The sequence below is a fragment of the Oreochromis niloticus genome, linkage group LG12 (assembly GCF_001858045.2).
Source record: "Oreochromis niloticus isolate F11D_XX linkage group LG12, O_niloticus_UMD_NMBU, whole genome shotgun sequence".
NCBI classification, from domain to species: Eukaryota; Metazoa; Chordata; class Actinopteri; order Cichliformes; family Cichlidae; genus Oreochromis; species Oreochromis niloticus.
In genome coordinates, this window is record NC_031977.2 from 21,105,837 (window position 1) to 21,118,724 (window position 12,888).

The 12,888-nt window shown below is 39.7% G+C and overlaps 1 protein-coding gene across 6 annotated transcripts in view; it reads left to right on the plus strand.

Moving 5' to 3' along the window:
* frmd3 (FERM domain containing 3) overlaps positions 1–12,786 on the plus strand; it is a 59,104-nt gene extending 46,318 nt beyond the window's left edge. For all 6 annotated transcript variants that reach the window (XM_025896995.1, XM_025896997.1, XM_025896996.1 and 3 more), the window contains 2 exons: positions 5,859–6,093; positions 6,510–12,786. In XM_025896995.1, the coding sequence (XP_025752780.1) occupies positions 5,859–6,093; positions 6,510–6,990 (716 nt within the window). In that variant the 3' untranslated portion in view covers positions 6,991–12,786. The remainder of the gene's footprint in view (positions 1–5,858; positions 6,094–6,509) is intronic.
* Positions 12,787–12,888: the final 102 nt, after the last annotated feature.

A 12,888-nucleotide genomic window follows, 5' to 3' on the forward strand; every position in this document is an offset into this window, starting at 1 on the left:
TTAAGATAAAGTGTCCTCAAGATGGTTTAGGGTCACAGTCTATATTCAGAGCACTAATCTCAGCCTTTACAGGGGAAACAGGAAGCTGACCCAAGGTCATAGCTGACCTTGTTCTGTTTGTACAGTTTGCTCCCTTCTTATCTACCACAATCCAAAAACATACACTCTGGCTGTGTTTTCTCTAGGAACATCATTAATGGATGTTTTATAGCCATCAGGCTTCATATTTCCGCCTCAAAATCCAGGCATCATCCATGTTTTTGCAGCAGTTAATGCAGCATGTGATCCTGTGGGTGATCCAACAAAATCCTTCATTTTCACTCTCACAGTGAGGCGTGTATTGTAGTGAATGAAGTTGGATTGTACCCAGTTTGCTGTAGAAATAGAATTAGGTTTATCTTATTGGTGGAAAGACTCAGATAAAGAGAGGGTTGCAGAGAGGAAAAGAAAATGATCCCCCATCCCGTCCTGAGTCAGGCCTGTCCCCCTGTAATCAGTTAGATTAGCTGCCCCTTTGCCACCAGGACCACCTGGTTATATTTAGAAATTGCAGCTTTGGGCCTGATCCTCCTCTAATGCCCCCTCCACTCTTTGTTACCATCGTTGACATTCACAGGAGGGCCCACCATGTCTGTGCATGAGAGAGAGAGAGAGAGAGAATGTCTCTGGTGCACTGGTGTGTCTCTCACCATCTCTATAAGTGTTTGTGTATAGGCGTGCGTGCGTTGGAGCTCAGCTGGCAGCCCAGTCAGTCAGGGTGTGAGGGCCTTTGTGCAGACAGCTGTTCCGGCTTTTGTCATCATACTGAATGATGGAGCTTCTAGGGCACAGAAACAGCAGTGATGTTGGAGGCAGCCTCATGCAGGGTAGTTTGGAACTGGGCGACCGTCCCGGTGTCGACAACACCCAGAATTATGGGAGCAAAATAGGGGGACTCGAACTCGACATGACACCAGAGAGGCTGCGGGAAGAAGGGATGAAGCAGAGAGAGGCTGGAGCTCTTGAAGTATTCCACCCAGGAGAGGCTGAAGATGAGCAAGACTCATCGATAGTAGTGGCCGAGGCCTTGAGGTGCCAGGTGAAGATAACAACCAGGCGAAGCCTCCACCTACGTATAGCCAATCACACAAGACGGGATGTCTATGTACGACTGGTGGGCAATGGGGGTCGCATCGCTGGATTCAGTACTGGACCTCAGAGAAACATACTGGAAGAGAGTAAGCCGAGTAGAAAAGGTCACTGTGTGAAGTTTCTTTTAGCTCCTAATAAACGTATCCTTTGACATTTTTTCCCACAGTCTAACCAGGAGGTAAACGCCTTTTAAATATGTGAGCCCGGTTAGCTCAGCAGTTAGTTGCCAGGTTTGTTGTGGCAACTGCCTGATGCAAACTGTGAATGTAAGCTACCAAACATGGGACTCTCAAGAGGCTGCTTTAATAGAAGTGTGCATGTGTGCATAGTTTAAGTATTACTCATGTTATGGGGACTTGATTTTGTCCCCATAACATTAAACATCTGGGTATGCAGAAGTAAATCATTAAATAGGGTTAGAATTAGGTTAGGTTTAAGTTAGGGTTATTGTTGAGGATCTAGTGGTACGATTAAATCTTCAGCTGCTCTTCACACCACTATAAATACTAAATGTGGCTCGTGTGGAAAGTGTGCTGGATGGAGCGCGTGGGAAGCAGCATATATGACACCCACTCGTTAGCTGTAAATTTACAGATCATTACCTGCTCTCTTCTCACATCTGCGCAATGTGATATTACAGGGGCTCTGTGCGTCCTGAGGACCTGACTGGTTACAGACTGAACATTTGCACCTGACATTTACTTCTGCTGGAAGTAAATGCTCTGCATATTTACAACCTTAAATAAAATGGTGATTAAGTAGATGGGTCAAGAAAGGGTTGAATAAGGCACTTTAAATATTTGATTAGTAGATCTGGGAATATGGTTAAATGAATCAAATGATTAAGTTAAATTAGTAAATAGTAAAGGACTAACAAAATCTTTGATAAAAGCACAAGTACTGATTTTTTTATGATAACTCTTAATAGTTTTACTTTTGCTCTCAGTTTGAATTCCACTTAGCGTTATCATACTGGCGTTTCTCTTGCTAAAATATCCTTGGAGCTTCATCAGTGATCCTATGAACAACTGAGAAGTGCAGATGAAAGAGGTGAAAGAAATTCGCTCGTTTACAGACATAGTGAGAGAGAATTATTGCTAACCTGTTGTATTTCAGCATTTTAGATGCCAAAAGATGTATTCTCATCATGAGAGACTGCAATCAGTTATGGACTCATGTGCATTTAGCTGACTTGACAAAGTTATATCACTTTAACAAATCGGCTATGCTTTTGGTCGAAAAATAGATTTTATAATTTGACTGATGAAGCTGTAATCCTTCAAACAGCTCAAAAACTGGGCTTAAAAGTTTTAAAAAAAGAGCTGAGCACACAGTTAATGGAGTTGATAGCTGATTTATTTCTGAACAATCGTAGAGACAAATTTATGTTTGAAGTGTTTGAGTGGTGAAGATGAGGTTACATGACAAAGATGAATCGGTCTGTCGGCACTTGCATAACAGGGGAAACCGCTGCTCTGAGTACTAGTGTGTGTGTGTGTGTGTGTGTGTGTGTGTGTTTGCATAGGCACAGAGGAATCTAACACCTTGAAGTGTGAATCACCTCATCTATGGAGCGGCTTGCATGTGAGCTAACAGGACAGACTGGATCATAAATGGGAAATAGAAGCAGCTGCAGCAGCAGCGATGTGTTTAGTTAAGTCAGACAGAACTCAGGATTTCTTCTTTGCAAATTTACAAAATCATTTTTCACTCTTAATCTCAGGTTTAGCTGCTCATGATGTGAACTCAACAGTCCCTGCTGCATAGATTTCTAATACGTTACAGTGCAAACAGGATACAGGTACCATTTTAATGTTAGTCAGCTTTCCAATCAGTGTGTCATAAAATCAAACATCCAACTGTAATGGACACACCGCCACACTTATGAATGATAGATTTAATATGAAACGATGCACCTGATATGTTGCCATGTGGCTGGCAAGATTAGGACCCAATATGGAGGACTTGGAAGCAACACTGAACTCAAAATACAGCTTTACTACTGGACTGGAAAGAACCTAACCTGAGCAGATACGAGGAATTTACTAACTAGAAAACTATACTGGAGACACAGAACACATGGGACGCAAAAAAGAGTAAGGGACGATGCAACAAAGAAAAATGACGAGGGAGGGGAAGCAAATGCAACACGAGTCACAGAAAGCAAAAACTATCACAATAAAACAGGAAGGCACGACTGGACGAGAACAGAGTTTTAGCTTGACATAGAATGGGACTCTGTTCTGATTCATAATTTTACATATAATGTTGTATGTACCATGTGCAAAGCAGTTCTGCCTTGGTTGCTTTTGAGCCCTTTCTTTTTGTCCTCCCCACATCAGATGTCTGTGGCTCAGAAGGCAGAGTAGGTCGTCCATTCACAGGGTTGTTCTAGTCTAGTAGTCTAGTCTGAGTGTTGAAGTATCCTTGGGCAAGATACTGAACCCCGAGATGCCTTTGATGCATTCATCGGATTGTGAATGTTATTGTAAAAGTTCTCAGGCATTAAAAGAAAAGCACTCGTGTAAATGTGTGAACAAGTCTTGTTGTGAGAAAGTGCTTTGAGTGCTTGAACAGAGTAGGGACGCGATATGTAAGTACCAGTCCATTTACCATTTCAACAGATTTGAGAGCTGATTATTAAGCAGTGTTAGTGGAAGAATTTAGGGTGATTTCAAAGGGAAGAAAATCAGAGGAGTATACCGCTGGTGTTGTGATGGGTAACGACAACACATTTGTGGAAAGGGGATAATCAAAATTCATGTCCAGTGCAGAATTTCAGTAAAGGCACAAACTGCAATAATTACATCTGAGTTTTGTTTTCTTTTACTGCAAGCATCATCATCATCGTCGTCGTCTGCATCACTGTGTTGTTTTTCTTCTGCTGCAGCTTCCATGTTTTTATTCCTCCCCCCCTTTTTTCCCTCCCTGAGTTCACACACTTGTTGGCTTTTTGCCTGCTGTGTTTCCATGGTAGCAGTCACCACTCACTCTTCAGCACTCCTTTGCCCTTTCTTTCTTTTTTTTATTTTTTATTTTTATCAATTTATAATTGAATCAGGAGCATGGTAACTCATTAGTCACTCTGACACTGAGTTTCTGTATCTGATATTATTCCACTTTCAATCAATGGATCATAAAAACATCGCAGATGTAATGTTTGTCATGTATTCTCATCAGGTTTTAACCCTTCTTTAACAACCTGTAAGGCTACACGTTTTCAGCTGTGTTTGTAATGTATGAGTGCTTTAACTGTGTGTGTGTGTGTGTGTGTGTGTGTCCTTGTTTACATATCTTTGTGGGGACCACAAATTTGAAGTGTACTATGCTTGTAGGGACCAACAGTAGAGTCTTGACCTTACAACATAAAGTGGCACAAGACAGCAAGATAGATTATGGATTACAGGTGTAGACTGAGTCATATGTCACTGAACATTTACCTCCCAGCTCCTACTTAATCCACAGCAGGAAGACAGCTAGGCTTATTTTTAACACTCACTCACACACGCAGACACACACACACACACTTCACATATTTCCATTCATCAACAAATGTGTGTGTATTTAGGCATTAATCTTTCGCACCTCGTCAATCTCAAAGAGTAATGTGTAACTGCACACCACAGCATTATTTTGCTAGCTGAAATTTGTACACACCAACAGAATCATGAGGTCTTCATCGCTGCTTCAACTGTTGCTCACACTCACAGAGGTGTTGTCAACTGCTCATATCACTGCTCCAAACGCAGTGACATATATCTATGCTATGCACTTGCAGCGTAGCACTATTATGGTGTCACCAAATTGTGTGTTAATGTCACAGTTGGGTATTTATTTATTACTCGGTTGCTGTTTTTGCAAGTCTGAAGCTTTATCCTTACGTGAGCTAATAACGCCATCTTGTGGTCAATGTAGTCAACTGCAACACACACAAAAAAGGCAAAGCTAAGAGGTCTCCATTCCCAGCTGCATACAAAGTAATATTGATTTTTGCAGGCCGATTACATCCTGCACAGTTTGCCAATACTAAGAAAAAGTCAAGCAAGTGGTGATAAAGGCAGAGCTCTCAATATATGTTTAGAATAAAACTATTATATTCTTTATTCAAATAATCTACTTTTAACTTTATCTGCTCTTCTATGGACATAATCCATGAAATCCAGTTTGTATGTTTTTAACTGCATTCAGAAGAACTTTTAGATAATAGTAAGATAATGATCTTCTTACTTTTTAAAAATTAGAACACATTGTTTTGTATCCACTGAATTTAAATAGAAGAACGGAGTGCTATAATCAGTCAGCCTGACTAAGATAAACTCCACTGACTACATTGTGTGTCCTCTGATTTTATATTATTTATTTATTTATTTGCATTCTGTAAAACATTGTGCGGGATCTGGTCATCTGTGTGAACAAGGTCTATATTCCTAATTTAATATAGATTCTAAATAAACCAGGGGGGTAAAACATCCAGCTTTACAAAGTGTGAAAATGTTCATATTTACATTAAAGAGAGATCATATTGGAGAGCAAAATAATCTTCTGTCTTTTAGTTACAAACTCTAAATGTGCTTTTTGTAGCTCCGCTGTGAACTGTGCAAGACACATCGCTAAAAATGCACTTCTTAAAAAAGTATCTAAGTCTGTTCATCATCTGTCCTGTGAAGTAAATGTGAATGTTTATTAAAAACAAAGATACTCTGACTTCTGTTTTTCTCCCTCACTAGGTGTTGCTCCCGTGAAGGACTCGGTTCCCCTGTCTCCCCTCAAATCTTTAGCTGGGTCTGCAGATGCAGAGCAGCAAAGTACTGAAGCAGGAAACTCTGCTTCAGGCAATGACTTGCAGCCTCGTGTTTCCATGGAAACCTCAAGTCTCCGACCTCAAACACCCAAAGCTGAACATGAATTGGAGGAAGACGATGAGGCCAGCGGCGCACTGACCATTTCTGAGCTTACTTACAGGTCAATAAATCTTTATAATAAACTGTCAAAAGCAGCTTTTTTATTAAATAAGCCTCAACAGCTGTTTTCTGCTGAATGATCATTTTCTGGCTCATGTGTTCGGTGTAAACAGTAAAGATTGTTGAGTTTTTGACGGATACAGTTGCCTGTTTTTGGAAAGAAAACTCCAACTTAAGCCCATTTTCTCTAGCAAAGTACAAATGTTAGAGTTTTTAACATTTTAGGAGCAAAAGGTTTCTCTCAGGCATAAGTGAGACTCAGGACATTCAGGAGACACTGAATCTAAACATTACTAACGTTCATTGGGTCCTGGTGTAGCGCCTCTCACATGGTTTACCTGATAAAACTTAAATTGTCATTTTTGTGGTGCACATGTTTATAGGATCAGCTGTTTGCTTATTGTCTCTCTTCTCCAGTCCCTGTGCCAGCATGCTTCCCACCCCAGTGGACGACAGCCAGGGAGGAGTCGACTTGCTCTTCTCCTCTCCAGTTCAAAGCCCCGTCAGATTGCTGAGGGAGCTCCATGCTGATCCCGACATCCAGGCCCAGCTGGAGGCCGAGAGGGAGCGAGACAGGGCCTATGAGCGCACCCGCCTGGCTGCGAGAAGTCGAATGAGCGGAGTCCTGACCAGCAGTCTGCGCCTGCTGTCATCCAATGACAGAGTCAATGCTTGCGTGTTGAGCGTGGCCCGCTTTGTCGCTGTGGTAATGGGGGTCCTGCTCGTCACCGTGCCCACACTGCTGCTGCTGCTGGAGTCAGATATTGACGTGTCCTTCCTCCATGAGATCCGGCAGACACCGGAGTTTGAGCAGTTTCACTACGAGTATTACTGTCCGCTCCGACGCTGGATCCTGTGTAAGATCAGCATGGCCATGGAGAACCTGTGGTCAGACTGAGAAGGGAAAAGACATCCAAAAAAAGAGCAGAGAGAAGAGTCACTGTGAGGAAAACAAATACGTTCAAGTGTATGTCTTAACATGTGATTTAATCTTATATTTAATCTAGTATTTAGCCAAAACACCAGTCTGCCAAAGAGATGAAATGAGACTTTGTAGTTTAAGCAACACTACATTGGCTCACAAAATTCTTGTTGGATGTTTCATTAAAAAAAAAAAATCAATTAAATTTCTGTCAGGATCCCTAAAATGAGGCAAAAACACTGGAACAAGAGCATTTGTTTCACCTCTTTGGCTGCGTAATTTGCTGTGTGGAAGAGCGAAATACGATTTTAATTGTAGCATTTAGTCACTTGTTAAGATAAACACTTCAGATAGTGATGAAGTGAAAAGATAGAAGAAAGTAGATGCTCAAGGAGGAACTTGTGGAAAGGGATGTAATGGACATAGAAAAAGTTCCAAAAAGAAGAAATTTGAATGGCTGTTCACTCCTGATGCTGATAAGTTGATGCGGAGACTCTCCACGAACCTTTCTGATTGGTTCCTGTCCTTGGAGCAGAGCACCTGATTGGTCACAGAGCCTGTCAGTCATGACGGAGTGGGTGGACGCAGAAAGCTATGATTGATTAGTCACTGAACAACAACATCCACAGTCAGAGGTACATTATATAAATATATACATATATATTTAAAAAAACAACAAGAGATATTGATAATAATGCCAATTAAAAAAACTTGTTTTTAACATTTTGTACATTTTTATGTGATCCAGATCTTTCAGGAATTTTTCAGTCAGAGGATCTACTTTGAGCTTATTTTCAAATTAATAGTTTACAAAAGATTACAAAAAAAGCGAATTTACTGAGATTTATCAGGGTGTGAGTGTTGAAAAATTTAAACTATTTTTTAGGACTACCACCAACAGTTGTTGGCTTGGTAGCACCCTGGCTTTTTCCTACAGAGGCTATAGCACAAATCTTTTACACAGATCACTGATTACAACTGTTTCAGATTACGTGATGTCATTTTGGAAGGAAGGCCCGAGAGAAACTCTCAGCTTGTTTTCCTTGATAAAATGTTTTTCGATGAAAGTGTTAATGTCATCTGAACTAAATGTTAGCTCATTAGTTTACGGTCGCTCATGCGTCTTTAAACACTATGGACAGAGTCTGCAGTAAATGTATGAAAAAAGGAAGAAAAGGTTATATGGAAGCTTATGAGGGAAAATGATCGTGGAATTAAGGTTCATTTTTGATTAGTCAGCAACGTGCTACTTCACAGGGAGCGGTGCATAAGTTTCAGGAGAAACTAAGATGGGTTGGTGTGGCTGACTCAAAAGAGTGTGCTCCAACTACACTGTGTCTAGATGATACACGGTGGGACAAGTGATGCGTTTAATGGCCTGAAACCGCTCATGAAGGTAATGTATTGGTGCGGTTGCAGTTGCAGTTATTAATCTTGCAGAATAAGATCAGCAGTTTGGTCACAGACACAGTCATTAGAGTACATTTCTAAAAGGTTCTGTGGTTGCATCATGTTGAGTATTTATCTTTGGATGTGACCAAAGACAGAGGTATCATGTTGCAGTGTAGACACAGTGAATCATGGGATTCTGGTTTGAGGAGATTTAAGGTTCTGTTCATGGACATATACTTCTGATTCGGCTTAAGTATTTACCCCGATCAGTCACCAAATAAACTAAAACCACTTTCCTAGCACTGTATAGGCCCCACAGGTACTGGCAAAATCCTCTGAGAGGGAGCATTAAGGATCCTCTGTTTCCTGGGAATGCTTTATCAGATTGGGATCTGAGGATATTGGATAATATGTCAGCACTGCTTTATTTGCTTTACTTGGTGGATATCAAAGTAATATCAACACGAAGGCCTACAGTTTCATAGCGAAACAGTCCCTATTCACTTCAGGTGTGTTTGCATAGACTCATCATCAATGTCATGATAATCTGTGGATTTTAATGATTTCTTTGAGCATTTTTTTCAGGGTAGAATGATTTTACAATATACATATTTAATGACTATAAAAATACAAACTTTGTGCATGAGTTTCAATTCATTTTGGATTTTCTCTAATTCACAAAAGGATAGTTAAAGTATAAGTAAAAAGTATGCAGGCTTAAATATATAGATGTACTCTGACTAATATTTTGTTGAAAATCTCTTGTTGCACCTTGACCTCATGCTTTTGGTAGCCATCAACATCTCTGTTGTAATTCTAGCTGGATATTTGACCACTCTTGGCAGAATTGGTAGAGTTTATTTAACTGGTTGGTTTCTTGGTATGGACCCGGCTTTAAAGCACAGTCCATACATTTTCAAGTGTTCAGGATAGGACTTCAGAAAGGACACTCAAGAAGCTTAACGTTAGGCTGCTTTATGCATTCCAAAACCAGTTTTGATGTGTTCTGGGATCTTTGTCCTGTTGGAACACCTTATTGTGTCCAAATGATGTTAAAGAATTTGGATGAAGTCCTCTGTCTTCATTATTGAATCTGCTTTGTCCAGTGTACCAATACCACTGGCAGCAAAACAGACGCAGAGCATGATGCTACCACCACCATGCTTGATAGTTAGTGCAGAGTAGGTTTTAAAGCCTGAGCTCCAAAAGTAGCTCTTGTCATTGTGGCCAAACACCTCAATATTTGTCTCATTTCACCATACACCTTTTCTCCACAAAAAAATGTGTCCATGTGGACAGCTCCAAAATTTATTCAAGCGACACCCTGTGTCCACCCTGTGTCCACCATGTGTGGATTAGATAAAAAATACATTCAAAATAGTGCAGCCGGTCTTTAAAGATGTATGCTGTACATTGATTCCACGCTGGGAAAAGAACAGTTCAAGGAAATCATTAAAAGCCCAAAGTTGCCATAACTTTCATGACGCGTGCATGTAAACATCTGACCACAACTGTAATTTGTTGTTGATTGGTATGTAAATTTAGGATCAACTCAAGCCATTGGAAGTGACATCCTGCTATATATATACAAAGGAAAACTGATCTGGACCAGAGAGTGTAGGATTTTGGAAGTTATTCACATTTGTCTACCATGAAAGTATAAAAGGTGAGGTCAAATATAAAGCAAGTCAAGGTTTCTGTGTGTGTGCTGTCTGTATAGATGATCTCAAAAGTGTCACTAAGTAAAAGTTGACGTTTTGGACCTTACAGCCATTAACTTGTTGGTTGAACCTGTGACGATGGCTGTCTGTTACAGCATAGTGGCTCTGAATGAAAGTGAGGCTAAATGGCTTCAGATCAAATGAAAACAGATGTAGTTGTGTCCGAAATGTAGTTTGATTTGGATCAACTTCTCAGGAAAGGGCATTTATGCAGTTTATGTTTAAAAAATGAAAAAGTCATTAATAAAAAAAAATGCATATACACACCATGTAATTTATCCATAACCTTTATCTCATATGTCTTGCTATTTAGAATAACCAAGCACTGTAGGTGAAGTTAGACATTAATATGTTGGCTGACTGTCTGTGTTGTTGTAGCATAATTTCACTCAACTAATGTATGCATCCATGTCAGTTTCATTAAAATACTACACAAAACTCCTTCTCTGAGAGCCTGTACGTGCAGTTTGGCCTTCATAGATAAACTTCAATGCTCTTTGCACTACTATCACAACTGGGAATGGCAACAAAGTATAATTTCTAGCCAGTCTCGAGGGTCTATTACAAAATCATCATTTAAAGTTGATTTTTCCACTCCTCATACTCTTTGTAAGTGAGCTGCTACAGAGGCTTCTGCAGTGCACAGCCCTCACATTCTCTTCTATCTATTCTGCCTCATGTTATCAGCTGTGTTGTCGTGTAACTGTGGACTTTATGCATTAAGAAGCTTTATGCATATATAGCAGATATGCAGTAACAACAGGAACAAGTTTATTTGAGGACAAAGCATTTATTTTCCTACTACAGCACATGCACTGAGTTTCAAAGGTGAAACTGAGCAAAGGGCCAAATGACTCTGATGACGATGTTTGCATCTAACGCTGCAGATTCTGAGATTTCTTTTTTTTAACGGCTTCGCTCGAGTGAACAAAGCTGATCTGTATGCACTGCTAAATGATCACCATCATCTCTCTCTTCATAGCGTGTATGCACAGGCATCAAAGTGCTCAAGAGATTCACCACAGATTAAAAGACTCTTCACGGCTGTAAAGATGCAGGCCTTGGTTCTTTATTTCTGTGCTCCATCTTCCTGCAGTTAAACCAGGGAATCTCTCTTTTTTGGTTCCTTTTGCTGACCTCTCAGTGCAAGTTGCATGCCCTTCATCTGTAAATACTGTGTTTATAGCTGTGGCAAAAGAAAAAAAACAGTCTGGTTAAAGATTTCCTTTCTTTCTTCCCTCTGTGTGTCTTGTCTGTGTAAAGCAATCCACTGTAGATTACAGGCTTGGCTGTCTCAACCATCTTAGATAAATGCATGTTCTCTGTGTTTTTACCAAGAGGAGAAACTGATGATCTTTTTGAAACCAAAAACCACTTTGCAGTGAGCTTTGGACTTAATTTTAGTCACTCACTTCTCAACATAGGCTACAGGTGGTTGCTAACTGTGTTAACTTTTTCTGAGTATAAGACGTTGGCTCCTTGGAAGAAGTAATATTCTCATCCCTTGAAGAGCAGCTCCTCTAGTTAGCTACATTGTGCTTTTGCTGTGTGCTTGTACATCATTAAAGCCAGACCTCATTGCTAACAGAGCATGCTAGCATATTAGCCACTGATGCCATTAGCAAGGCTAGATTTCATTCACTTTCACTTCACAGAAATGAATTTAACCTCACTTATCAAAGTATTAATTCCAACTTCCTCAGAGTTGTAACTAGAAAATTAGAATCAACCACTGATTCATTGCAAACAACAGAAAGGCCTTTGGTGTCTATTTGATACTGTAGCATTATGTTAGTCTGTAGCTCAATTATACATTAACAGCCTTTAAGAAAAGGGGAATTGAACCACTTTGAGATTCAGCTCTTTTTTTGAGCTACAGAACTTGGGTTTCTGTTATTGACAAAAAGGATACAGGATGGACTGAGAGAACAACTTTTGTTGCCTAAACGTAAAGAAAACTGTGATAAAGAAAAAAAAATAGTAAAGTAAAAAAAAAAGAAAGAAATCACACCATTTGATGTCATGTCTGAGTGCAAATTCAGAAGATACCGGCATGAGTCAAGTATTTACAAACCTTAAATTTAACTGCTTGTCTACATATCTGGAAAGTTAACAGCAAAAACACTTAACTAACACTTGGAAATCAGATAGTTTAAAATGACTATACACAACCGAATACACTAATACATGTTTTAATTCATTTATTTAAGATTTTAAATATTTGAACTCAGGTCTACTATATGCAAAACTACTGGACATCACATGGTAGAGCAAAATAAACTGTATATTATTTCAGTGTTGTGTGGGCATGTAAAGTAGTAGCAGAATCTCTTGCACGGTCCCTGTATTGTTTTGATTGTTATGGTTAAATCTGATTGTTTTGTTGTTTTATCAGTTAGTCAAATCATTTTGTTGTTTCTTTTTTGTCATTTTGTCACTTTTAATAATAAACTCTGGGAGATTTGATTTAGGAAGAGTCAGAAAAAAGGGGAAAACCATCCCTCGAGTAACGACCCCCCCCCTCTCTACTGGGACAACCAAGCCTTATGAACTTTGTGAAGTGAACATTTTGAATGTTTGTATGTTATAACAGAAAACATGGTTTGTTTTATATGTTAATACTGCCACAATAAAGCTCCCTGATGAATATACATTGAAATGTTGTTACTACTGTGTGAGTTATTCCTGCTATTATCCCATTTTGTCAGAGATTTGCCTCCCTCCTGTGGTAAAAAGGAGTTGCTGCAGCTTGTGTTGAGAT